Source organism: Sapajus apella, unplaced genomic scaffold (assembly GCF_009761245.1).
Source record: "Sapajus apella isolate SASKATOON/1434 unplaced genomic scaffold, GSC_monkey_1.0 scaffold106, whole genome shotgun sequence".
NCBI lineage: Eukaryota > Metazoa > Chordata > Mammalia > Primates > Cebidae > Sapajus > Sapajus apella.
This window is the reverse complement of record NW_022437046.1, coordinates 848,780-875,340: the sequence shown is the minus strand read 5'-3', so window position 1 is coordinate 875,340 and position 26,561 is coordinate 848,780. Positions and strand designations below refer to the sequence as shown.

General features: G+C 52.4%; 3 protein-coding genes across 14 annotated transcripts in view; 2 read left to right on the top strand and 1 right to left on the bottom strand.

Moving 5' to 3' along the window:
• LOC116537012 (putative short transient receptor potential channel 2-like protein) overlaps window positions 1–2,117 on the top strand; it is a 27,980-nt gene extending 25,863 nt beyond the window's left edge. For all 6 annotated transcript variants that reach the window (XM_032258937.1, XM_032258931.1, XM_032258935.1 and 3 more), the window contains 2 exons: window positions 837–964; window positions 1,522–2,117. In XM_032258937.1, coding sequence (XP_032114828.1) covers window positions 837–964; window positions 1,522–1,716 — 323 coding nt within the window. In that variant the 3' untranslated portion in view covers window positions 1,717–2,117. The remainder of the gene's footprint in view (window positions 1–836; window positions 965–1,521) is intronic.
• Window positions 2,118–2,217: 100 nt separating this feature from the next.
• On the top strand, window positions 2,218–21,023 carry LOC116536987 (short transient receptor potential channel 2-like). Its single transcript, XM_032258879.1, has 14 exons — window positions 2,218–2,253; window positions 2,506–2,722; window positions 3,856–4,604; window positions 7,313–7,525; window positions 8,465–8,629; window positions 10,052–10,226; window positions 13,469–13,669; window positions 13,763–13,925; window positions 16,348–16,440; window positions 17,639–17,831; window positions 18,370–18,497; window positions 18,606–18,684; window positions 19,482–19,611; window positions 20,512–21,023. The coding sequence occupies exons 1-14, from the start codon at window positions 2,218–2,220 to the stop codon at window positions 20,901–20,903; spliced, it is 2,934 nt and encodes a 977-aa protein (XP_032114770.1). The 3' UTR covers window positions 20,904–21,023.
• A 486-nt stretch (window positions 21,024–21,509) lies between these two features.
• Window positions 21,510–26,472, bottom strand: ART5 (ADP-ribosyltransferase 5). 7 transcript variants are annotated; one of them, XM_032258946.1, is made up of 5 exons: window positions 25,472–26,472; window positions 24,943–25,004; window positions 22,646–23,375; window positions 22,011–22,043; window positions 21,510–21,804 (listed from the first exon to the last, which is right to left on the bottom strand). In XM_032258946.1, exons 2-5 carry the CDS (start codon window positions 25,000–25,002, stop codon window positions 21,716–21,718), a joined length of 912 nt encoding a protein of 303 aa, XP_032114837.1. In that variant the 5' UTR covers window positions 25,003–25,004; window positions 25,472–26,472; the 3' UTR covers window positions 21,510–21,715. The 7 variants fall into 7 exon arrangements, with proteins under 7 accessions (XP_032114837.1, XP_032114836.1, XP_032114833.1 ...); XM_032258942.1 differs by having other exon boundaries at window positions 21,515–21,933; XM_032258945.1 differs by lacking the exon at window positions 25,472–26,472 and having other exon boundaries at window positions 24,943–25,120.
• Window positions 26,473–26,561: the final 89 nt, after the last annotated feature.

Below are 26,561 nucleotides of genomic sequence, written 5' to 3'. Positions count from 1 at the left end.
CAAGCCATTCTCCTGCCTCAGCCACCCAAGTAGCTGGGATTACAGGTATGCACCACCACACTCAGTTAATTTCTGTGTTTTTAGTAGAGATGGGGTTTTGCCATGTTGGCCAGGGCGGTGGTGAACTCCTGATCTCCGGTGATCCGTCCACCTTGGACTCTCAAAATTCTGGGATTACAGGCATGAGCCAGTGGTTGTGGTTACACAACCCTGTCAATACACTAAAACAATTGTTTGTGTGTGTGTATATATATATATTTTTTCTTTTTGTTTTTGTATTTTTTTGTTTGTTTTGTGTATATATATATATATAGTGCAGTGGCATGATCTTGGCTCACTGCAACCTCTGCCTCCTGGATTCAAAGAATTCTCTTGCCTCAGCCTCCCAAGCTGGGACTACAGGTGCATACCACCACGCCCAGGTCATTTTTGTATTTTTAGTAGAGACAGGGTTTCACCACGTTGGCCAAGCTTGTCTCGAACTCCTGACCTCAGGTGATCCACCTTCCTTGGCCTCCCAAAGTGCTGGGATTATAGGGGTGAGCCATCACGCCTGGCCTTGAATTTATATTTTTAAAGGGTGAGTTTTATGGTATGTGTATTATATTTCAATTAAATAATAATAAGCCAAGGGCAGTAAAAGAATCTATGTTCTCAGGTATTCAAAGATTAAAGTCTTCCCTCAAGTCTGGTATATCAGGTGGGAAAACCAGGACCCCAACCCAGAGTTTCTAGGTCTACATTAACTTTTCTACATTATTTTTGCTCTGATTCCAGGCTCCTTCAGCCCTTATGGCCTCTTACTAATACCTCTTTTTAACTGTTCTTTCTCACAGGCCTTTATCCAACTCTAATTCTCGGCCAAACAGGAAGGAGACAGCAAGAGCAGGGCAAAGAAAACAACACCAACCGCAGGCCCAAAGCAGTAGTGGCCAGGATAGCAGACAGTGCCCCATTTGTGCAGGTAAGATGCTTGGGAGCTGTTGTATGACAACTAGGCATTCCTTGAGCGGGGAATAGGAGATCTGGGGATACTGCCAAGAAACATTCGAATTTGGAGTGCTGGCTTCCAACATCTCTGCAGCTCCCAGGTGTGGAACTGTATTTGTAGTCAAGTGTAATTCAAGACAAGTCTGTACTGAGCACCTGTTCATACTGTGCCAGCTAAGCTGAGGAAGGGACGTGGGCCCTGCCCTCAGGAGAAGCATGAAAACGAACAACGTAAAACGCTATCGGACAGGGGCTAGAATTTCCTCCGTAACTTTTTCCTGCATGTCCAAATGCTGCTTACTCTTTCAGTCTTTTTCAAATGGCCCTTCTTTGCCACATGTTCTCTTATCTGCCCACATGATCTCTCCCAACTGAGCTTCTGCAGGATTCTCTGATTCCCTTGGACTTAGCCCTTCTCACCGTCTGCTGTGAATCAATGTTATTTGTCTTCATAGCTTATCCAGACTTTGGGGGGTGGCATCCCGCCTGGGAGCAGGCCCAGTTTTGTTCACCTCCTTCTCTCCCCCACAGGCTCCTTCAGGATTGAGATTCTTCCCTGGCACGCTGCCACTTGCGGAGAGACCTCCCCACCTCACTCAGCTTCTCCCTCATCCTCATCATCATCGTCCCAGTCTGTACTGTGGGTATCCTCCCCAGAGAATTCACCCCCTATCTCCTGGGTTCAGTGCCCTATCTGCCAGTTGCATTTCTCAGCAAGAGAAGTAGAAGAGCATGCCAGCGTGTGTGGGGACTTCCTATGACTCTATGACTAAGATTGAGACTAAATCACTTGACAGCTGAGAAGGGCTGATAAGGCCAAAGCTCCCTCTCTCTCCCCTCCTCTCCTTCCCTCAGGACTCTGCCTGAGAACACCTCTGTGCCTAACCTGATCCCCATTCCCAGTTGTCAAGGCTTCTGTGACCATGGCACCTGATTCTCCTAAGGCCAGCTCTGTTCTTTTCCCCCTTGGAAGTCTCCTTGGAACTTTTGGGCCTTGGGACACCATCTAGAATGTCTTTCTCTCTGTGAGTGGTGCACATTCTCATGCCCATTTTCCTGAAAGGAAAACTGTAGGCCCAGTGAAGAGCAAATGCTGCCTGACAAATAAAATCCTGTGGTATGCTGGGAATGTGCATGTGAGTTTTGAGCATGAGGCTGACATCTAGCATTCCGTGAACCGAGCTCTCAGTCTCCTTTGTGGGCTCCTGTCCTGGGTATAATCAGATAATGGTGATGCTGTGTGACACCAAGCAAGTTATTTCTGTTAGCATCCAGAATTACCTGAGAGAAAAAATGTTCCCATCCTTCTGGTCACAGAGCTATGATAGGGACCAGATGGGTTAATGACTAAGGAGTAGTTCTAGGCCTGGCTGTGGAACCTTGGGCAGATCCCATTCCTCATCTACACAAGGAGGTGGTTGGACCAGAGGGTGTTGAAGTTTCCCTCAAGCTGTGATATTCCAAATTCTGCTCCCACTGTCTTTGAGCAAATATGTCTTCTCTCCCCTTTCCCAGAAGATTTCACTGTGTGGCACTAACACCAGTTCCCCAGGGTACAGGGCAGAGGGGGAGCAGCTGGTCCTGCAAAGGGAGGGCCCAGGGCGGGGTTCTGAATGGATAGGAAAGAGGGTGCTAGGCACAGTCAGGGAGAAGACTGAGCAGGAGTTCAGTCCCTCGGTCCCTGCCAGCACAGGTGCCAGCATAGGTGGGCACGGCCATGGACCCCATCACGGTAAGAAGCCTGCTCCCCTACCTTCTCCCATCCTGGTCTCATTTCTACCCATGAATGAAACAAAAGATTGGCCCAGAGGCACTGCAGGGGCATCCTAGCTGCCAGGCAGGTGGCGGACACCACTATGTGGGTGGGAGAAGAGCCCCTGGAACCCTGAGCCTGGACCCAGAAGAGAAGAGCAATGAGGACGGGGCTGGGGCTGGTAGAAGAGAGGGACAAGGCAGTGCCAAGGGGGAGAAATACCCCCCCCCCAAAGCAGGGGAGGACAAAGCAGGAGGATTGGTGAAGAAAGAGCATATTGGGATCCTGCCAGGGCCCTGGTCAGAGCTGAGGGGCTTGGCAAAAGCCCAGTACAAAGACCCTCCTGTGTGGACATGTCTGGGCCTGCCCTTGGGAGAGGCCCTGAGACTTTGAGAGGGAAGAGCAGCTGGGAGATGAAGTCAACAAGAGGGGAGCTGGGTCCAAACAGATCCCGTGCACCTGTATGTGGGGTTAGGCTCCCAGGGCCGCCCACCCCTGCTTTAACCTACCCTTGCTCAAGGTACCCACAGGTAGCCCTGCTGTGGGGAGGGCTCCTGTGAGGGTGGAAGTCGAGCTGAGAAAGTGGCCCGTAGTCTGTCCCCAGTGGGGGGAGAATTAAAAGCCCCCGCTGCAGTGGCTCACGCCTGTAATCCCAGCACTTTGGGAGGCCGAGGCGGGTGGATCATGAGGTCAAGAGATTGAGACCATCCTGGTCAACACGGTGAAACCCTGTCTCTACTAAAAATACAAAAAATTAGCTGGGCATGGTGGCACGTGCCTGTAGTCCCGGCTACTCAGGAGGCTGAGGCAGGAGAATTGCCTGAACCCAGGAGGCGGAGGTTGCGGTGAGCCGAGATCGCGCCATTGCACTCCAGCCTGGGTAACAAGAGCGAAACTCCATCTCAAAGAAAAAAAAAAAAAAAAAAAAAAGCCCCCGCTGCACACAATGTAGATTTTCCTAACCTGAGAAGCTACACAGTAAAATGAATAAGACAATATTTGTCAGTGTGTTTGGGACAAGGAAGAATATAATGGTGGCTACATATAGAGGGTTAAGAGCTAGAACATGGGAAGGTGAAAAAGGTCCCAAAACAAAGGGAGTTGGAACTCAGGGTCGCAGCATCTCTACTCCTTCATCTGCCAACAGCCTAACTGGACTGAGATCGTGAACAGGAAGCTCAGTTTCCCACCTCCACTCCTGGGTGCCATCCAGGAGGGCCGACTGGGCCTCGTGCAGCAGCTGCTGGAGTCAGGGGTTGAGGCCACAAGCAGTGGACCAGGCGGGCCCCTGCGGAATGTGGAAGAGGCCGAGGACCGCTCCTGGAGGGAAGCACTCAACCTGGCCATCCGCCTGGGCCATGAGGCCATCACCGATGTGCTGTTGGCCAGTGTCAAGTTTGACTTCCGCCAGATCCATGAGGCCCTGCTAGTGGCAGTGGACACAAACCAGCCGGCAGTGGTGCGTCACCTGCTGGCCCGGCTGGAACGGGAGAAGGGTCGCAAAGTAGACACCAGATCTTTCTCACTGGCTTTCTTTGACTCATCTATCGATGGCTCCCGCTTTGCACCTGGTGTCACTCCCCTCACCCTGGCCTGCCAGAAGGACTTGTATGAGATAGCGCAGCTGCTCATGGACCAGGGTCACACCATTGCCCGGCCCCACCCAGTCTCCTGTGCCTGCCTCGAGTGCAGCAACGCCCGCCGCTACGACCTGCTGAAGTTCTCATTGTCCCGCATCAACACCTACCGTGGCATCGTCAGCAGGGCCCACCTCTCACTGGCCAGTGAGGATGCCATGCTGGCTGCCTTCCAGCTGAGCCATGAGCTCAGGCGCCTGGCACACAAGGAGCCTGAATTTAAGGTTAGTTTCTCATACTTCCCTCTTCCCCTGGTGCCCCATGTCTGTTCTTCCACCAGAGCATGGGTGGGCCTACGGTGGGTGTTCTGAGAAACTGGAAGCCACAGAAAGAGGGATGGGGCCTGGTCTCTATTCTTTTGGAACATCTAGTTTGATAGGGAGTCACAGAATCCCCCCTGAGGGGATTTCATTCTAATGGCAGAGAACAGCCACTTCAGAGGGGCCTAGTCTTATGGGAGAGGTATAACCCCCACCCCAGGGGAGCCCTGGTCTGTCTGAGGGAAGAGAGAGAACAGAGACAACTAGAAAAGCAGCTGGAGAGACTTGGAGATGACGTTCAGTAGAATACATCACATCTGAATATCTACTAGGTGCTCCTGCCCAGAGCACTGTTGTGGCTCTCAAGCTTATGATCGCAGCAGGGAGAAGGCAGAGAGAGGGGGACAAGGCACTCCCAGGACACTTGTCTTCATTCAGTGCCGCTGCGAATGGTGCTAACAGGGCTTCCAAAGCCCAGAAAACAGAGGTCAGGAAAGCTACAGCTGTTGTGTTCAGGGAGGACTCCTTGGAAGAAGTAGCATTAAGCTGTGCCACCAAAGTGGGTGGTTTCACACACGTGGAGAGGAGCAGGGAGGGTATTTCAGGTAGGGCTGCAGTCCACACAAAGGCTCTCAGGTAATGAAGTATATGCACAGGAAGTTCTAAGAATACATGAAGTGGAGGCTGGAGGCAGGGACTAGTGAGGGTCCTGGAATGCCACCAGCCCAGTTTGTCCATCCCTCCCCCCTAAAGGTCCCTGTGTGTCAAGCTAGACTGGATCCCAAGATGACCATTAGGTGGGGAAACTAACACAGATGTTAAAATAGAGGGCTAAGGAGGTTGTGACCGGGGTGGTGGAAGGATAGGAGAATGAAAAGCCCCCACTGCACAGCTAGCAGGAAAGGGCAGAACTTTCCAAAGGACTTTCCCTCCATTCTCACAGCAGCCTAAGAGAGAGACATAGCAGGAAGTATCGTCCCCACTTACAGCAGGGAAGCTGAGGCCTGGGAAGGGGAAGTACCTTGCCCAATGTGATACCACCTGAGGACAGTACTGGGACTAAGACCTCACCTCCTGAAAGCCATCCCTGGATGCTCTCTAGGGTAAGAGACCCAAGTAAAACCCAGGATAGGATGGATAAAGGGGAGCCAAGGGCTGCCTTAGGCCAGGCACAGTGGCTCACGCCTCTCACCCCAGCAGTTTAGGAGGCTGAGACAGGAGGATGAGGAGGCCAGGAGTTCGAAACTGGCCTGGGCAGCATAGTAAGATCTCACCTCTATTTTTTTTTTTTTGAAACGGAGACTCGCCCTGTCACTCAGGCTCGAGTGCAGTGGCGCAATCTTGGCTCACTGCAACCTCCGCCTCCCTGGTTCAAGCGATTCTTCTGCCTCAGTCTCCTAAGTAGCTGGGACTACAGACACACACCACCACACTTGCTAATTTTTGTATTTTTAGTAGAGACAGAGTTTCACCAGATTGGTCATACTGGTCTCAAACTCCTGACCTCATGATCCGCCCACCTCAGCCTCCCAAAGTGCTGGGATTATAGGCATAAGCCTCCACGCCTGGCTTTTTTTTTTTTTTTTTTTTTAATGTTTTGGAGACAGTTTCACTCTTGTCACCCAGACTGGAGTACAGTGGTGTCATCTTGGCTCACCGCAGTCTCCGCCTCCCGGGTTCAAACAATTCTCCTGCCTCAGCCTCACGAGTAGCTGGGATTACAGGTGCCTGCCACCATGCCCAGCTAATTTTTGTATTATTAGTAGAGACAGGGTTTTATCATGTTGGCCAGGCTGGTCTTGAACACCTGACCTCAGGTGATCTGCCTGCCTCGGCCTCCCAAAGTGCTGGGATTACAGGCATGAGCACCGAACCCAGCTATTTTTTTTAAATAATAAAAAAATAATAACTGCCTTGGGGCTGGACATGGTGGGTCACGCCTGTGGTCCCAGCACTTTGGGAGGCCAAGGCAGGCAGATCACGAGGTCAGGAGTTCGAGACCAGCCTGGCCAACATGGTGAAACACCACCTCTACTAAATATACAAAAATTAGTCAGCCATGGTGGCACATGCCTATAATCCCAGCTGCTTGGGAGGCTGAGGCAGGAGAATCACTTGAACCTGGGAGGCAGAGGTTGCAGTGAGCCAAGCCATTGCACTCCAGCCTGGGCAACAAAAGCCAGATTCTGTCTCAAAAAAATAAAATAAAAAACTTGCCTTATTTATCTTATTTATTACTGCATCTCCTAAAATTGCCAACACAGGTTCTCATATAAGGTAAGTGTTCCAATAAATTAATTAAATGAGTACATGAAGGGTGTAAGGAATAGGAGTAAAAGTGGGACAAGAAACAGAGATTAGAGAAGGAAGAACAAGAGACAGAAAATGACAGAGGGGTTTGGGTTGAAGTGACTTAGTGATGAGGTAGAGATAGCACTAGATAAGCAAAGTGACCCAGGAGGTACCTCATTAGAGCAAGAAGGATGAGTGAGGTGGCAGAGAAGAAAAATCAATGCCCCAGTGACACCAGATGTAGGAAGTGATGGTGCAGGGGCAGGACACAGGTGGCCCAGGCCCACTATCTGTGGGCGTGTGGAGCAGGGAGGAGTGGGCTGATTTAATGGGGTTGAGTCTGCAGGGTGGTAGGCACACACAGACCTGCTTCCCTACAGCCTGAATACATTGCCCTGGAGTCACTGAGCCAAGACTATGGCTTTGAGCTGCTGGGCATGTGCCGGAACCAGATCGAGGTCACTGCAGTGCTCAACGACCTGGGTGAGGACAGCGAGACTGAGCCTGAGACTGAGGGCCCGAGCCTGGCCTTTGAGGAAGGCATCCCCAACCTGGCGAGGCTGCGACTGGCCATCAACTACAACCAGAAGCGGGTCAGCTGGGCCCTACCTATATCCCCTCCTTGTCCTTTTCTCTTGCCCTGCTACCTCTAGGTCTCCCTGACCCAGCCCTAAGCAATTCCTTTACCTGCCCTCAAGACCCTCTCAGGCCTTGGTCCTGAGCACCCTTCTCTCTAGGCCCTTGACCCTGTGGGTCCCCTCCTTCTTACCTTCAGTCTAAGCCCCTAATCTCTCCCCAGCCCTTGGAAGACCCATTACCCACCAAGACCTCACCTTCAGACCAGGACATCTGGTCATAGACAGCTTTGCCTCTGACCTGCTGAGTGACCTCAATCCAGTCTTTTTCTGTTGTTCCACTTCAGTACATCACTCTATAAAGCAAGATAAGACTAGATCTCTCAGACCTTAAATATTCCCAGAAGTCTCTATTATTCCCTGTCTCCTCAGACATCCTTCCCTCTAAGCTAAAGACAGCCTCCTTTTCTAGCCTCCCCAAGCCCCTTGCTCCTCACTTTCATCCACCCTCAGACATCCTACTACTCCACCAGGAACTTAACCAAAAACTTTCCTTCATAATGGCTCCCCTGGCCCTGTCCCCCAATACAGCAAACCCCAGTTTCCCTCTTCTGCCCTCCTCAAGACCATCCAGGCTGATGTCTCACATCTCTAAGAAGGTAGGGGATCCTGGGGGTTCTGGGTCTTGGGTACCCATTTCTACCCACCACTGTCTAACAAGAATGTGGGTCCAGAGAGTTCAGGAATATCCTTGATTTCAGTTTCCCCTCCACAGACCAAGGCCTAGAGAGGGATGGGTCTGCCCATGGTCACATGACAAGTGAGTTGGCTGGTATGGGGAGAAAAGGATGGTTCGATCTCTGTGGCAGGGAAGGAAGGGCTGAGTTCCTAACTGGCTCCCCCATCCTCCTCCCTTCCTGGTGGCCTCCCCCTCTGCTATGCCTCATCTCTGCTTAGTTTGTAGCACACCCCATCTGCCAACAAGTCCTTTCCTCCATCTGGTGTGGGAACCTGGCTGGCTGGCGTGGAAGCACCACCATCTGGAAGCTCTTTGTTGCCTTTCTCATCTTCCTCACCATGCCCTTTCTCTGCCTTGGCTACTGGCTGGCACCAAAGTCCCGGGTACTAAGTATAAGATTAATGATAACTGTTACTTATTGATCACTTGTTTTATGAGGCTCTGGGCTGGGCACTTGGTGAATATAACTTTGTGAATGTTTTCATTAAGTAGCTGCAAGTGTGGCCCTGAGGAAGGCAGATATTCTGCTTCAGTGGTGCAGGGGAGCAACCTGAGGCACAGGAAAGGCAATGCTCTCTTTGTCAAAAGCACAGAGGAAATAGTGAAGTCAGGATTTAAACCAAAGTCTCTCTACCTCCAAAACCTTAATCCCATTAACAGCCCTATCCTCTCCTAAAGAGAGTTCCACTCCAACCACAAATTCTTTGGGAGCCCTTTATCCAACCAATAGGTCCTTGAGACTCAACTATGAGCCAAGCATGATGCCTGGCACTGGGGCTATCATGAAGAAAAGCCCTGTTCCTGCTGAGCAAGTGAGGAATGGGAAGCAGGAGCAGTACATGTGGAGGCCTGGGGGAGGGAGAACCCAAAGTGTTAGAGAACCTGAGAGGAATTAGATAAGAATGGTACAGACGTGTACAGGGGCCAGATCACACAGAACCTTATAAGCCATGGAGGATGGAAGCCATTGTAGGATTACTGAGGTGTGTCCCCCATCAGTCTTGTGTTTCAGAAAGTGCCCTCTGCTAGGGGCGTGAAAGGCAGGCTGGGAGCATGGGGACAGGAGTTAGGGAGACTGAGTGTGTGAGAGGACAAGCATGTCGAGCTGCCTCATATTCCTGGCCTGGGCGAGCGGTCATTTCATGAGGTGGGGACACAGGAGAAGGAGGAGCAAGATGGGATAGAAGCATTTGTTTTCTTATGTGGTTGAGTTTGAAGAGCCTGTGGGGCCTCCAAGGGAAAGTTACTTTACCTCTGTGATCCTCAGTTCTTGAAAAGAAAAAAAAAGGCCGGGCATGGTGGCTCATGCCTGTAATCCCACACTTTGGGAGGCCAAGGTGGGCAAATCACCAGATCAGGAGTTAGAGACCAGCCTGGTCAACATGGTGAAACCCGGTTCTCTACTAAAAATGCAAAAAATTAGCCGGGCATGGTGGCGTGTACCTGTAATCCCAGCTACTTGGGAGGCTGTGGCGGGAGAATTGTTTGAACCCAGGAGGCGAATGTTGCAGTGAGCCAAGATCACGCCACTGCCTCCAGCCCAGGCAACAGTGCAAGACTCCGCCTCAAAAAAAAAAGAAAAGAAAAAAAGTGGGAATAATAATGCCTACCTCATAAGGTTGGGAAGGAGACAATAGATATGAGTCTAGGGCCTGATATGTAGCACATTCTCAAGATATGTCTGAATAATGCGTGAATGAATCTGAGCAAGGGGAGTCACATGTGGGCTGAGCAGTCTAGAAGGACTCGCTGGAGGGAAAGACACCCAGGACTGAGAGCCCTACTCTCCCTCCTTCCCCTGGAAGCTGGGCCGCCTTCTAAAGATCCCAGTACTGAAGTTCCTGCTGCACTCCGCCTCCTATCTGTGGTTCCTCATCTTCCTGCTGGGAGAGTCCCTGGTCATGGAGACACAGCTGAGCACCTTCCGTGGCCGCAGCCAGAGTGTCTGGGAGACCTCACTACACATGATTTGGGTGACAGGTATATGTGCAGGACCCTTTATTTGTGGCCGTCTCCCTTAGGGCCCCTCTTACTGTGCTTCCCAATAAGCACCCCACCAGGGGGATCCTGCTTTGTAGATGACCTCTGAACATATGGCCAGACCCTTCTGGGCTGCAGCACAGCACAGGACCCTTTCCCTTCAGCCCCAGTTGGGGACCTAACCCTGTGGTAGACTCCCTGAACAAGGACTCCTTCTTCCCCTTCCCTGGCATCAGCCATTACCCACCCTGGACGTTCCTATCCTCACACAAATAAGACCCTGGTCCACAATGTGAGGTGGGAAACTACCTTGGTGTCATGGCAGCCTGCAAGTACTGCAAGATAGGCTCTCCTGGGGGTCATTGGAGCAGAAAGGCTTACAGACCAAATGAAAGGACTCAAATCATATAGCAAATTAAATCCATAAGTGCTATAGTTATGATGGTGGTGTTATGAGGGCCAGAGGTAAGGTTTGAGTGTCTGGGGTTGGGGCGTGGTACAATGGACCAGAAGGTGCTTGGAGCCAGGCATGGTGGCTCATGCCTGTAATCTCAGCTACTCAAGAGGCTAAGATGGGAGGATTGCTTGAGGCCAGAAGTTCAAGACCAGCCTGGACAACATAGAGAGACTCCATCCCTTAAAATAAGATTGGCTGGGCATGGTGGCTCACGCCTGTAATCCTAGCACTTTGGGAGGCCGAGGCAAGTGGATTACCTCAGCTCAGGAGTTCAAGACCAGTCTGGGCAACACAGTGAAACCCTGTCTCTACTAAAATACAAAAAATTAGCTGGGCATGGTGGCGTGCGTCTGTAATCCCAGCTACTCAGGAGGTTGAGGCAGGAGAATTGCTTGAACCTGGGAGGTGGAGGTTGCAGTGAGCCAAGATCATGCCACTGCACTCCAGCCTGGGTGACAGAGCGAGACTCCATCTCCAAAAAATAAAATAAAAAATAATAATAACAAAAGAAGATACCTTGGCCCAAGACTTGATCTATGGGAAAAGCACAGTGACAAGTATGTTTGGCCAATTATCCTGATGAGCAGCTATAAATTTTATATGCATTATTTGGGCAGAGGAAATGTGTGAACAGAATGGCTGGTGCCCGTGGGTAGCTGATTTAAGATCTCCTGAATACTGAGGGCCTTGTGCTTCATGCATATTCAGTGTATCATGAATATTTAGAGTCTGTCCTTCTCTTTCTATGTATGTTCACACACATATGCTCTACTATTTGTTCAACATGTCACCAAAGTAACTAACCTATACTTAACACATAAGTTTCATCCATCCCATTGGTTTTCTTTTCTTCTACACCAGAATTGAGTATTCTCAAACAATTTAGCAAATGCAATTTACAAGAATCCCCAGAGATTTGGCCAGCCTCGGGCCATCAGCTTAGCAGGGGCGGAATTGGTGGTGCCGTCCTCGGCTGTCCTCCTCTCGTTTAGCTCTGCCTTGGTTAGTAAACTCCAGAGCCACAGTTTACCGAGTCTACTGCTCCACCCTGTACCAGGTCAGTCAGTGATGTCAGAAAGGAAATCTGGCCCAGAAACTTTAGGGAAAGAACATAAGAGCAGCCTGAGAGGGAAAGTTTCTCATCCTATTATTTACTAAACATTTATCGACCTAGGCTGAGTGGAGAGGAAACCAGTACAATCCCTACCCATGGGAGAAGTCTTAGAAACATATGAAACAGGCGGGTGCAGTGGTTCACGCCTGTAATTCCAGCACTTTGGTAGTCCGAGGCAGGCGGATCACAAGGTCAGGAGATAGAGACCATCCTGGCTAACACAGTGAAACCCTGTCTCTACTAAAAATACAAAAATTAGCCGGGAGTGGCGGTGAGCGCCTGTAGTCCCGGCTACTCAGTAGGCTGAGGCAGGAGAATTGCTTGAACCTGTGAGGCGGAGGCTGCAGTGAGCTGAGATTGTGCCACTGCACTCCAGCCTGGTTCTGGGCACAAGGGACAGACATGAGTGGACATGGTCCCTGCCCTTGAGGGGCTCCAAGTTCAGGGGGAGGCAGGGTAAAGACAGACCTGTGGAGAGATATCCTGCAGTGCCCTGTGGCGATGGCATCACAGAGATATGAGCTGTGAGAACACAGAACCCCGAGAAATTCACTCCACCTGCTTAGGGAAGGCTGCTTGGAGGAGATAACACGTGACCTAGGCCACAAAAGTGAGCTGGGCTTCCAGAGGGTATGGAAGGGCATTCTAGGCAGAGGGAACAGTGAGTGGAAAAGCACATGATTGTATCCAGGGAATGAGAGGGGTGTAATGCGGCAGGGCCACCTGGCTAATGGGGGCCAGCTCCCAAGACCCCCAGCCCAGATCTGGTTCTGGGCCTCACTGAAACACAGGCACCCTGAGCAGCCTGAGAATTTGGAGCCCCTTCAAGTCAATATTCTGTATTTTTTAATTAAAAAAAAAATTTTTTTTTAAATAAGTTAATAGAGATGGGGTTTCACCATGTTGCCCAGGCAGGTATCAAGCTCCTGGGCTCAAGCTGTCTTCCTATGTTGGCCTCCCATAGTGCTGGGATTACAGGTGTGAGCCACTGCACCCAGCCTCAAATCAATATTCTGTTTGTCCAGTATTTACTTGGTAGAGGGCACGGAGAAACAAATTTCAGTGATCCCCTCCTTTTTTTTTTTTTTTTTTTGAGACACAGTTTCACCCTTGTTACCCAGGCTGGAGTGCAATGGCGCAATCTCGGCTCACCGCAACCTCCGCCTCCTGGGTTCAGGCAATTCTCCTGCCTCAGCCTCCTGAGTAGCTGGGATTACAGGCACGCGCCACCATGCCCAGCTAATGTTTTGTACTTTTAGTAGAGACGGGGTTTCACCATGTTGACCAGGATGGTCTCGATCTCTTGACCTTGTGATCCACCCACCTCGGCCTCCCAAAGTGCTGGGATTACAGGCTTGAGCCACCACGCCCGGCCATTCCCTCCTAATAAACAGCCTGCCCCCGGCAATACTCATTTTCTGAGTGTCCGCTGACCGAGCTCATTGGTGCAGGTCACACCAGCAATGTCTACGTCAGGGAGGAGTCTTTTTTGTGTTCACAGAAGATCAATTGTTCCTGAGTAGATTACATGTTTACATGTCATTGACTTCACCCCATAATGTTTTAGCTCCCCACTGCCATTCATAGGATCCCCCTGCCTCGTAATCTAGCTCTGACATAGGAGGAAGAGTTCTGTCCCATCCTATCTTGGCTCCCTGCTACCCCGTTCAGGCTTCCTGTGGTTTGAGTGCAAGGAAGTGTGGATTGAGGGCCTGCGCAGTTACCTCCTGGACCGGTGGAACTTCCTGGATATGGTCATCCTGTCCCTGTACCTGGCAGCCTTCGCACTGCGCCTCCTCCTGGCTGGGCTTGCCCACGTGCACTGCCAGGAGGACTCCCAGGGGGCTGCCTGCCACTATTTCACCACAGCTGGTGAGTGTCCCCTAACTCAGCCCTGAATCCCCCAGTTCCTCTTCTTTCTTGGCTCTTGGCTCCCAGTCACAGCCCCCATTCCACCCCACACAGAACGCAGCGAGTGGCGCACCGAGGATCCCCAGTTTTTGGCTGAGGTGCTGTTCGCTGTTACCAGCATGCTCAGCTTCACCCGCCTGGCCTACATTCTGCCGGCCCACGAGTCGCTGGGCACTCTGCAGATTTCCATTGGCAAGATGATTGATGACATGATCCGGTATGTACTGGCCCTGCTCCGAGCTCGCTCCTCTCTGCAGACTCCCCTTGACCTCCTTCTAAAACTCCCCGGCTCTTGGGTGACACAGGAGTCCTTGACCTGCATTCCTCCAGAGGCATGGGCTCCAGAGACCTCTGACCCCCTGAAACCACAGGCAAAATTTGAGGATAAATGTGTATTTCTCTGCAGAGAGGGTCTACAACTTTCATCTTATTCTCAAAGAGGCCCATGATCCCAGAAAAGATGACAAACCATGGATAGCAGAAAGAGCCCTCAGTTGGGAGTTCCAATCCCAGTTCTGTCCATCTCCATGACCCCTCTGTAGGCCTCAGTTTTCCCATCATTAAGGAAAAAGCAAAGGCACTGGACTCAGGGGTCCCTTTGGATCCTTTCCACTCTGCAGCTGCTCTTTGAATCCCTGATCTTATCTGGTCTTCTTGGTGCTCATCACCTAATCATGGGCAGCCAAACCTGGCCTCTCACCTAATCAGGGGCCATAGTTAATGCCCATCTCCCTGGGAATCCCCAGCCTGAGGTGGGACTACAGTGAGTGTCATCAGTGGGAAAAATCTTAGCTACATCTACTAATATTAAGCTCAGCTTAGCTTGGGGGAGAACCTCCAGCCCCACCCCAGGATTCTTCTAGCTTCCCTGCAGCAGGCTAACTCATTCTCACATGTGGCTCTGATTCTTCTGGTGATAACTCCTGTTCAGTGGGATTCTGACTCCCAGTTGTCCCTGTGCCATTCCTGTATAATCTCAGCATCTCATTCCCTCCCTGGGAGACCACTCCATCCTCAGCTTTGACTGCTTGGACTCAGTACCCATTATTCTTAAAAGGAGAGCTTCCACTTGGCATTCACTTTATTTATTATATATATATATGTGTATATATTTGAAACAAGGTCTCATTCTGTCACCCAGGCTGAAGTGCAGTGGTGCCATCTCAGCTCACTGCAGCCTCGTCCTCCTGGGCTCAAGCAATCCTCTCACCTCAGCCTCCTGGGTAGCTGGGACTACAGGTGTGCGCCACCATACCTGGCTAATTTTTTGTATTTTTTGTAGAGACAGGGTTTGGCTTCCCAAAGTGCTGGGATTATAGCACCTCAGCCATTTGAGTAGCTGGGACCACAGGCATGCACCACACAAAAATACAAATTTTTGTATTTTTTTTGTAGAGACAGAGTTTCACCATGTTCCTCAACAACAATTCAATTTGGTTATTTGTTTAACCAAAATAAATAACCTGGTCTTGAACTCCTGGGCTCAAGTGATTTGCCCACTTTGGCCTCCCAAAGTGCTGGGATTACAGTCGTGAGCCACTGCACCCAGCCCAGCACTCACTTTAAATCCCTCTTGGCTGGGCACAGTGGCTCACGCCTGTAATCCCAGCACTTTGGGAGGCTGAGGCAGGTGGATCACAAAGTCAGGAGTTCGAGACCAGCCTGACCAACATGGTGAAACCCCGTCTCTACTAAAAATACAAATTAGCTGGATGTGGTGGCATATGCCTATAATCTCAGCTACTCGAGAGGCTGAGGCAGTAGAATCACTTGAACCTGGGAGGTGATGGTTGCAGTTGAGCTCGGATCACACCACTGCACTCCAGCCTGGGTTAGTCTCTATCTCAAACAAACAAAAAAAAATCCCTCTCATTTTTCACCCCCTAATTTATCTATTCTTAATAATAACCAAATTGGGCTGGGTGAGGTGGCTTACACCTGTAATTCTAGCACTTCCAGAGGCCAAGGTTGGGGGGTCACTTGAGGTCAGGAGTTCTAGACCAGCCTGGCCAACATGATGAAACCCCCATCTCTACTAAAAGTATAAGAATTAGCCAGGTGTGGTGGCACATGCCTGTAGTCCCAACTACTTGAGAGGCTGAGGCAGGAGAATCCCTTGAAACTGAGATGAGGAGGTTGCAGTTAGCCAAGATGGCGCCACAGCACTCTAGCCTGGGTGACAAAATGAGACTCCATCTCAAAAATAAATAAATAACCAGGCTGGGCACAGTGGCTCACACCTGTAATCCTAGCACTTTTGGAGGCCAAGGCAGGGGGATTGCCTGAGTTCACGAGTTCAAGACCAGCATGGGCAACATGGTGAAACCCCATCTCTACTAAAATACAAAAAATTAGTGGGGTGTGGCGGTGTGCACCTGTAATCTCAGCTACTCGAGAGGCTGAAACAGGAGAATCACTTGAACCTGGGAGGCAGAGGTTGTGTGAGCTGAGATCATGCCACTGCACTCCAGCCTGGGCGACAGAGTGAGACTCCATCTCAAAAATAAAAATAAAAATAAAAAACCAGATTGAATACTTGTTGAGCAAAGAGCCAGGAGGCCTTCATCCCTCTTCCTGGAGCCTGACTTCTCTCAAGGTGGAAACCTTCTCTGATCCCTTCACATCCCACCCCCTGCCAGGTTTATGTTCATCCTCATGATCATCCTGACTGCCTTCCTCTGTGGCCTCAACAATATCTATGTGCCCTACCAGGAGACAGAGCGGCTGGGCAAGTATGCAGGGGCAGAGGCAGGATGGGAGGTGGAGAGCCTGGGACCTTGCAGCTTGGAGCCCTAGTGATCTCTCCTTTGTCCCTCCCTCCCTCATTTATTCACTCAATGAATTCTCTTGTTTGCTCATTCCCTCTTTGATTCACTGTCACTCATTCATTTGTTCATTTATACATTCATTTTCTGATTTTCTCCCCAAACTTTTTATTTTGAAAAATGTCAATTCTATGAAAAGTAGATGCCCCTACACCCTTCACCTAGCTTCACCAATTGTTAACCTTTTACCACACTTGCTTGATCTATTGCTCCCTTTATTCCTTTTTTTCCTGAAATACTTAAAAGGAAGTTGTGACTATCATGACACTTCATCTCTAAACAGTTCAGGATGTCTCCTAAGAACATAACCACAAAAGCATTATCACACTCAAAAAATTTAACACCCAAAATGCCTAGATTGGTCTCCAACTCTTGGGCTCAAGCAATCTGCCCACCTCAGCCTCCCAAAATGCTAGGATTACAGGTGTGAGCCACCACACCCTGCCACAATTTAAAATTGTTGGTATAAGTAGTGTCCATCCCATCCTGGCCCCACCCCAGAACATAAGGCCATGAAGACAGGAACATGCTTGTCTTGTCCACTGACGTATCCTTAGCACCTGTGACACTACTGTGCACTCAGTAAATACTGGTGCAAAGGATAACATTTGGAGCTCAGAAACAGCAAGTATCTATACCAGCTGAGGTGGTCTAAAGGGCTGCATAGAAGTGGGCGCTCTTGCCGGGCGCGGTGGCTCAAGCCTGTAATCCCAGCACTCTGGGAGGCCGAGGCGGGTGGATCACGAGGTCAAGAGATCGAGACCACCCTGGTCAACATGGTGAAACCCCGTCTCTACTAAAAATACAAAAAATCAGCTGGGCATGGTGGCGCGTGCCTGTAATCCCAGCTACTCAGGAGGCTGAGGCAGGAGAATTGCCTGAACCCAGGAGGCGGAGGTTGCGGTGAGCCGAGATCGCGCCATTGCACTCCAGCCTGGGTAACATGAGTGAAACTCCGCCTCAAAAAAAAAAAAAAAAAAAAAAAAAAAAAAAGAAGTGGGCGCTCTTGGCCAGGTCCTGGGGGGTAGAGGGGAGTGTGTCTGGGTGAGCTCAGGCTCTTCTCCCACCCCTCATTTCCTGTTCCTTACTTGGCCCAATATGCCAGTTTCAATGAGACATTCCAGTTTCTGTTCTGGACCATGTTCGGCATGGAGGAGCACAGCGTGGTGGACATGCCTCAGTTTCTGGTGCCCGAATTTGTGGGCCGGGCCCTCTATGGCATCTTCACCATCGTCATGGTCATTGTGCTGCTCAACATGCTCATTGCTATGATCACCAACTCCTTCCAGAAGATTGAGGTGCGTAAATGGAGGCCAATTTAGGCCAGGGAGAAGGGAGAAAGGAATGGAGAGGAACAGGATGCAAAGAGGCAAGACATTGATGTCATGCTCTGCCTCCACTGCTGTCGTTTGTGGCTTTAGACAAGTGTTCCTCTGTAAAATGAGGGTCTTAGTGATGCTGTTAGTATCTCCAGACACAAAGTCTAGTGCTCATTCCCCTTTAGGGTTGGGCAGAGGAGTGGTGTTGTAGAAAAGTAAACGGGAACATGAGAGGGAGACGATAGGTTAGGGTCTGCAGGCTGGAGAACAGGCTGGGCAGGAACTGGATGTCAGAAAGATGAAAGACAGTGGTGGGGAGACAGGAAGCGGGGGACAGGCCAGAGAAATGCGGGTGATAGGGGAGGTCGGAGATAAGACTGGGGAGAAGAAAGAGCCTGGCACACTACACTGGAGAATCAAAACTGTGAGGACTGGAGAAAAGAGAGGCAGATTGAGTGGGCAGGAGGGTCATGTGCCAAAGGGGTCCTTGCACCGCCCCCTGCTGCCCGGCCCCCAGGATGATGCTGATGTGGAGTGGAAGTTCGCGCGCTCCAAGCTCTATCTGTCCTACTTCCGAGAGGGCCTGACGCTGCCTGTGCCTTTCAACATCCTGCCCTCCCCAAAGGCTGTCTTCTACCTTCTCAGGTGCTGACCTCAGAGCTCCCACTCCCACCCCCAAGTCCCCAGGCCCTGCCCCCATTTCCCTAGGTCCTGTCCTCTAACCGACCTCTTCCCACCATTGAAATCTCTCAGGATAATTTGCCAGTTCATTTGCTGTTGCTGTTCCTGCTGCAACACCAAGAAGCCAGACAATCCCCCCATCCCTACCTTTGTGAGTACCTACTCAGCCTGTTGCTGGTCACCCTGGCATCAGGCCTTCAACTCTATGTCTATACCATCAATTTGTCTGCATATCCCAGGCTTATCTATGTTTCCAGGTATGTTCTCCAGAAAGCCTGTCCCAATTCCTACTCTCGCACATGGCTTCCCTTTCCCTCTTCCTGGCTCTGGCCATTTCCTAAATTTCCAACCCTGTGTCATGCAGCCTAAACAGAAGTCCTTGCCACCCTCCTCCCAAGCTAGAAATACCCACTAAGCTCCAGACAGACCTTTTTTGTCCTAAACTGCTCCAAGACAGAGTTGGACATTTTTCAAAAACACATGTTAAGAAAGTAACATGTCCCACAGGTAAATGTCCCACAAACTGAGCAGTTAGACAGCTGACAGTGGCCTAAGAGAGGAGGCCAGGAGGTCGGACATCCAAGGAGCTCACTTGCCCCTCGAGGTCTACTCTCCAGCCCCGTCTGGCCTGGCATGAGGGTGCCTTCCTAATTCAGGCACTGCAGGTCTGTAGGGGGTTCTCCCCTCCTCCTCATCGGCCTCCCAGCCCTCACCCATCACTTCCTGGTTCTCTCACCATCAGCCCTTCCCCAGCTTCTGGCCCCTGTCCTTCTACCTTCCAGGTCTGCACTGTGAGATGGAGGCCAGGGGCTAGGCGGGTCAGGGACAGAAAAGTCTACATGGAAGACTTTGCCCTGGGCCTTTTTTGCCCAGGGCTGGAGAAGCACGGACAGTGATCAGAAGAAGGCTGGAGAGAATCTCTCTCACCCTCCTGTCTTCCCATTCCAGGCCAATCCCGGGGCAGGGGCCATGCCTGGGGAGGGAGAGCGTGGATCCTACCACCTTCGCATCATCAAGGCCCTGGTACAACGCTACATAGAGACTGCCCGGCGCGAGTTTGAGGAGACCCGGCAGAAAGGTGCGTCACCCTCTTCTAAGCTCTCCCCATTCCTGTTCCTTCCTCAGCTGGGATAAAGGCCCCATACCAGAGTCAGGTCCGCATTCAGCCTGCATAATATGTGGCCCCATCCTGCCCTGCCCTTGGAAGGGCAGCCTGCACAGAGTGGCCCCTTGCACTCCATTACCCTCTGACCCATTCGGCATTGATTTCACTCATTTCATTTAAGTGCTCCTTCCTGCCTTCGTGTGTGTTCAGTTATTCTCCCATTCAGTCCCTTACCCAGTCACTCATTCACCGCCTTCATTCACTCACTCATTTACTGACTCATACCACCAACATTCATCGCTTCGGCCTCCTTCGTTCCAGGCCCTGTCTTGGAGGGACAAATGGGGCACTGTAGAGCAGGGACACATGGGAAGCTTTCAGTCTAGTGAGGAAGAGAAACCGTCACACTGGGCATGAAGTGCAGCTAAGAGAGATGCGAATTGCTACGGGTGCCCGAAGGAAGAAGGAGCTTGTCATTTTGAGAGGCAGAAGGAGCAGCAGAATAGATAAAGGGGCCGGGATCCGAACGGGGCCCTGAAGAATGGGTGTGAGCTGGCTGGCCGTGACTGGGGAGAGGGCAGGCGGGTGGACGCAGGAGTCTCTACCCAGTAACAGCTTTCCCCATGGCTCGTCACCCTTCTCTGGCCCCCCAACTTTCCTTCTTTCCAGCTCCTCGCTCCCACCCCCACTAGGATTCACCTGCCCCAGCTTCACCCACCCATCTGACCCCTAGCCCACAAGCCTGATCTTCACGTCTTCCAGTTCTCCCTCAGAAACCCCAGATAGGACAACTCCTGGGGTTTTGTAAAGGGTAAAAGGGGTACAGGGCAGGCTCATCCTCTGAAATGCCCCTCGGTACTCCACCTCCTCCAGACCTGGGCAACAGACTCACAGAGCTGACGAAGACCGTATCTCGACTACAGAGCGAGGTAGCCGGTGTGAGGCGGACTCTGGCAGAGGGAGGAACACCCCGGCCTCCCGACGGTGCCAGTGTCCTCAGTCGCTATATCACCCGAGTGCGCAACAGTTTCCAAAACCTGGGGCCCCCCATTCCTGAGACCCCAGAGCTGACAGGGCCCAGGATTGTGGGGACCCAGGAATCATCAGGAGCCGGGCTTCAGGACACTGGAGAGGTGAGGACTCTGGCTTCTGGAGAGTCTGGCCCCAGCTCCCCAGCTCATGTGCTAGTGCACAGGCAGCAGGAAACAGAGGGGGCTGAGGACCTGCCCCACGCGGAGAATTCAGGGATGGAGGGGAGGATCTGATACAGCGGAAGGGTCCCTTCTGTTGCTGAGGGCAGTAGCCTAGGAGGGTGAGGGTGGGGGCCCCTTGGGAGGAGGCTGTGCTGCTTTCCTTGCTTCAATAAAGTTTCTGTTCTGGATGTGCGAGGCCTCTGGGCTATGTGAGAATCTCTGTCTCTTGATGTTTTGAGGTCCTCCTGCTTCTTTCCCCTGAAATGGACCCTTGTGGGAACAGGGCAGAGAAATGTGCTCTTGGGCTTAGGATCCTACTTTGAGCTTCCTCAGATCTTTCATGGACCAGGATCTCTGGACCAGGAGGCAGGAGGCCGGGGAAGCAGGAGGCCGGGGTTCAATGGCAACCCTCTGACCAATTGCTTCCTTCCTTGGCTATGTATTCCTCACCTGACAAGTGGGGCTGAGGAATCACCTGCCTGCTTTCCTGCTTCCATGGTTGTCATGAGGACCCTCTAGCTGTTTAAGCTTCTGGATCTGCAAGTTAGAGTGTGTGACATGGGTCTGCAGAGGAGACTGTGTCTACAAGTGACCAAGAAGTGAGTTTTCTTAGTCCCTCAGTCAGTCCCTCAGCCTAGCAAGGCCAGAGTGAAGCAGTCTCAAAGAAGAAGCCAGTCATAAAATTCCATGTCTCCACACTGCAATACTGTTTAATCAAGTGGCTGCCTCATAAAACTCCATGTCTCCACACTGCAACACCACTTAAGCAAGTGGCTGCCTCAGTACTTCCCTTGCTTATCCCAGGAAGTCCCCACCACATAGCAGAGTTCCCTCAGCCCTGCCGTGGCCTCCCCAGCCCCACATCCTGGTTGGGGAGAAGGCTGCTAGGACGGGATCCAGAACCATGTTCTTGCTTCTACAGGCTGCTGGAGGCGCCTCTTCTTCATATGAAAGTCACCTGTTCCCAGGGCTCCTAAGTGGCAGGTTTTGCACTTTCAGGGCCCAACCCCTGAGAGCTGGAACTCCCCAGGGGCCAAAGACAGGGTCTTCCAGGGAGGCAGAGAGAAGGCCCCCTCAGATTGTGACTCTGGCTGCACCGCTGCTGGAGGGAGAAGAGGAAGGGGTCGGCAGGGCGAGCGGGAGTCAAAGCAGCTGAGGGAGGATGGAAGAGGAACTCACCTGGTGCAGACACACAGCCCCGCCTCTTGTCCCCTGCAACAGACAGCAGGGTGAGGCCTCCGTGCTGGCAGACTCACACCCAAACTACCTGGCCCACCAGGCCCTTGCAGGGCCATTTCCCCTCTCAATCTACCTTTCCCTTCACCTAAAGGTAAACTTGTGACTTCCCTTCCTCCTCCTTCCTCCAGGAAGTCTTTCCAGATTGACTTTCCATCTCTCTTCCCACCCAAGACCCAGCCACTCCTCCATCTGTCCCTGCCTCAGCACTTGGGAATGGCACGTAAGTCCCCTGTCAGGCCCATCAAGCCCAGGGCCTCCTGAGATCTGAAGCAGTCCCCTGGCTCTTTCTGCTGCTTGCTAATCTCCTTAACCAGGTTCTTTTGGTCTATTAGACTGTAGCAGATGGACCCTTTTGAGAACATACAGAATCATCTGAGACTATTCACAAATCTGGAAAACACTTTATAGGATCCAAAAAACTTGCGTCACAGAGGACAGTAACTCCAGCTGACTTCCAGCCCTCAATTCCCCTTTCACCAAGTGGGTCTCCCAAAGGCCCCAAGGATTATTGTGAAGGGACATCCTGGCTTATTTCACCCACCCTGCCGGTCCTGCTTCCCCCATGCACAGCTCACCACCCAGATAGGCGCAGTTAAAGTGGCTACAGGTCTGATTATAGCTCCACAGAGTCACCAGGCTCTGGGCTCCATCCTGGGAGAATCTGGTGACCAAGAAGACTTCATGCGGGGGAATCAACACCTCACGCTCCTTGGGAAAGACAGACAAGGCCTGGATAGGGGCCCCAAAGCAAGTCATTAGAGAGAAGAGGGTGGCATTACCGAATCTGCGGGCCACTGCCTTATCCAGGGAGCTGGAGGCAAACTGGCCTAAGCGGACAGAGTCCCCCAGCCTCTTAGGTTCAAAGCGAAGGCTGCCCACACCTCGGAACACCACCTCCCCAGGCCCCCTGCTGCAGCCCCCATCGCCTCGAAGCAGCTGCAGAGCCCGGATCAGGTAGAAATGCAGGGCCTTGAAGGGAAAGTGCCTCATGTAGAGCTCCCGGGAGCCTCCGCCCGTCCGCACGGCCTGATTCAACTCCCAGTACAAGGTATTAGATGAGTTGGTGTAGACCATAATGGCTATTCCATGATGGGCTTTGAAGCCGGGAGGCAAGGTGAGCCCTCGTTGCCTGTGCTCCCAGGCTGCCTGGGCTGCCTCCCAGGATTCCCGCAGCAGGGCATGGTGGGCCATTTCCTCCTTCAGCAAGGGAGCTGCCTCCTTCTCCATCTCCTCTGCACAACCCACATAGGCATCGTCAAAGGTGTCTGGAGCCAGGCCCAGGGGCAGGATGGGAACAGCCTGGGCCTGTGTAGGAAGGAAGAGAGGTGCCACACAGAAAAAAGCATGAGTTCAGAGCACTGGACAGGGGTACTGGTGACAGACCCATCCAGAAACACAGAATCTCATTTCTATCCCCAAATATCGGTGTATGCAATTTGGCAAGGTCCCAAAAAAGGCTTAAATAACACAGGCACCGAAGTCAAACAGACATTGGCTAAAATCTTTTTTTTTTTGAGAGAGAGAGTCTTGCTCTGTCGCCAAGGCTGGAATGCAGTGGTGAGATCTCTGCTCACTCCAGCCTCAGCCTCCCAAGTTGGACTTATTCTCCTGCCTCAGCCTTCCAAGTAACTGGGATTACCTGTGCATACCACCATGCCTGGCTAATTTTTTTTTTTTTTTTTTTTTTTGAGATGAAGTCTCAGTCTGTTGCCCAGGCTGGAGTGAAAAGGCACGATCTCAGCTCACTGCAACCTCTGCTTACTGGGTTCAAGTGATTCTCCTGTCTCAGCCTCCCAAGTAGCTGGGATTACAGGCACGTGCTGCCACACCCAGCTACTTTTCTGTATATTTAGTAGAGACAGAGTTTCACCCTGTTGGCCAGACTGGTCTTGAACTTCTGACCTCAAGTGATCCACCAACCTCAGTCTCCTAAAGTGCTGGGATTACAGGCATGAGCCACTGTGCCGGCCTAATTTTTGTATTTTTAGTAGAAATGGTGTTTCACCATTTTGGCCAGGCTGGTCTCAAACTCCTGACCTCAAGTGATCCTCCCACCTCAGTCTCCCAAAGTGCTGGGATTACAGGCGTGAACCACTGCGCCTAGCCTGAAATCTTGACTTTACCACCTATTCGCTGTGAGGTCTTGGGCAAGTGTTATAACTTTTCTGAACTTGAGGATACTTCCAGCCTCACAGTTATTATGAAGAAAGCATAAAAAGCTTCACTTCTGTACAACCTAAAAGGGGTCATCCTGTCATTACAAAGGTTCCTGCAGTCGGTGGGAGGTGGGAGGTGGGACTAGATGACTGCCAAGCACTTTTCTGGCTGTAAGATCTGGCACGCAGGCGATCTGCAAATATTACACACAGCCAGTGTCCAGCTACCTGACCCTCAGCCGCATTCTCCTCAGGCTCTCTTTCCCGCTCACCCTGAAGGAGGCGCTTGCAGGTGCTCAGCCACCACACCAAATCGCTGTCAGCTCTGTGACACCTGAGTCCTCCCCTGCTCTATACCCACATTTGGGGTAGGGAAGGTGGGGAGGCCAAGCCTTGGTCAGGAGAAGCTGCCAGGGCTGAAGCACACAGGTAGCCCAAGGAGGCTTGCCCGGGCTGTGCCTGCGCTGGGAGATGAGAGGTGGGGAGGAGAATGTTGGAGGCATCCAGGGAGGGATGGAGGCGGGGGTGCCAGGAGACAGAATGGGAACCTGGAGCTCCCTGCAGAGATGGAGGTTTCTGAGAGGCAGAGAGTTAACAGTGGAATCCTAGGGAAGAGTCCCTTGGAGAGGGTTGTGAGGAGTCAGCCCCCAGTCCACTTCCTCAAGGTCTGTCCCGCAATGTCCCCCATGGGGACAGGAAATGGTTGCTGGAGTTACCTGCCAGAAGGCATGGAGGCCGAGGCAGCCCAGGGCGATCAGCAGACCCGCCAGCGCCATCCCTAGGGGAGAGGTGAGGGCCAGGTCCGAGTGAGGGCGGGACCACCGGCGCTGGAGTCCTGGCTTCGAGGGGCTCCAGGCTCGCGGGGTCCCTGGTCCAGGACTGGGGCCCCGGCGGGTCGTGACCTCTCAGCTGGCGGGTTCCCCGCGGGGCCCCCTGGCCTGTTGGTCTGGGGGCCAGAGGACGGCCCGGTAGGGCCCACCTGAGGGAGAAGCCCAGTCTCACAAGTTCCCTCCCGCTCGCTCACAGCCAGAGGGTCCCGCAGAAAGACCTCGCCGTCCTTGGGAAAGGGAGTTGGGGGTCTCGGAGAGGGTCTCGGAGTTTACTGTTCCCCCGCCCCGAGTCTTCGCTCCCAACTCGCGAAGCCCCTTCCTCAGAGCCTCGCGTCCAGGACCTTTCTGAGACGGTAAAGGCGGGGCCGCAGTTTGTCTCCGCCCGAGAGGGGAGGGCCGGGGGCCGAGGACCCACCTGCGGGTTGCGGAGGCCGCGAGCCGGAGGGAGCCCCAAGGGCTCGGGCGGGCGCTGTGCAGTCCCAGGGTCCGGCTGAAAGCGAGGTTCCCGGGGCTAACTATAGCCCCCGCGCGGTAACCGGACACCCAGTTGCCGCGCCGCACGCGGGGGAGGAGGCGGGGGCGGCGGGGCGGGGGCTGAGGCCAACTCCCCTTCCCAAGGACGGCGAGGTCTTTCTGCGGGACCCTCTGGCTGTGAGCGAGCGGGAGGGAACTTGTGAGACTGGGCTTCTCCCTCAGGTGGGCCCTACCGGGCCGTCCTCTGGCCCCCAGACCAACAGGCCAGGGGGCCCCACGGGGATCCCGCCAGCTGAGAGGTCACCCTTCGAGCACTCGTATTTGCATACAGTTTGCATATGGCCCACACCCTGGGCCACGTGCTCCAGCATCTGAGCAGCGCCCACTCCCTCCCTGCTCTGCGCCCTCTCCCCCTTCGCCTTCAGCGGCATTCAGAACCCTTGGTCGCTGATCCACCGGGTCCAGGCTCGCCCCTCCCCCAGACCGCTCAGACTCAGGTAACCCATGTTTGTAAACACTGGCCTTTCCCCCACCTCCTCTGGGCTTAACTATAAATAACCTGGTCTGAGAGTTGGATGCCCAGTCAGAGGTCATGGAAGAAGGGGCCAGCAGAGGAACTGGTTGCTCAGGGAATAGCTTCCTAGCAGCCTGAGCCAGGAGGAGCAGGGATGACACCCCTCCTCCCGCCAGCGGCCTTGGACTTGAGGAGTTGAGAGCTGCTAGAGCTACCCAAAGGACTCCATCCCGGTCTGGCTCATTAGTTTCCCCCATCCCTGTCCCCTCGTCCCCTCAGATTGTCTGCCAAATAAAAAGTTTCTTCCACCTAGAATCCTGCTGTCTCCCAAAATCCTTTCTGTAGACCAAACAGAAAGACAAACTGTTGGTCCAGGCTTGGAGGAGGGTGGGAAGGGAGGTGCTCCCGAGTGCTTGTTAGAAAAACGGCTCCAGCGGAGGTTGCGGTGAGCCGAGATCGCGCCATTGCACTCCAGCCTGGGTAACAAGAGCGAAACTCCGTCTCCAAAAAAAAAAAA

Coding starts and splice junctions, on each gene's coding strand:
- LOC116536987 (XM_032258879.1), top strand. CDS start 2,218: ATGGTGATGCTGTGTGACACCAAGCAAGTTATTTCT. Junction 2,723..3,855: donor CGGCCATGGACCCCATCACG/GTAAGAAGCCTG, acceptor GTTGGAACTCAG/GGTCGCAGCATCTCTACTCC. Junction 8,630..10,051: donor GGCTGGCACCAAAGTCCCGG/GTACTAAGTATA, acceptor TTCCCCTGGAAG/CTGGGCCGCCTTCTAAAGAT.
- ART5 (XM_032258942.1), bottom strand. CDS start 25,002: ATGGCGCTGGCGGGTCTGCTGATCGCCCTGGGCTGCCTCGGCCTCCAT. Junction 22,044..22,645: donor TAACTGCGCCTATCTGGGTG/GTGAGCTGTGCA, acceptor TGTCTGTTGCAG/GGGACAAGAGGCGGGGCTGT. Junction 21,934..22,010: donor GGGCTGTGTGTCTGCACCAG/GTGAGTTCCTCT, acceptor TTCTCCCTCCAG/CAGCGGTGCAGCCAGAGTCA.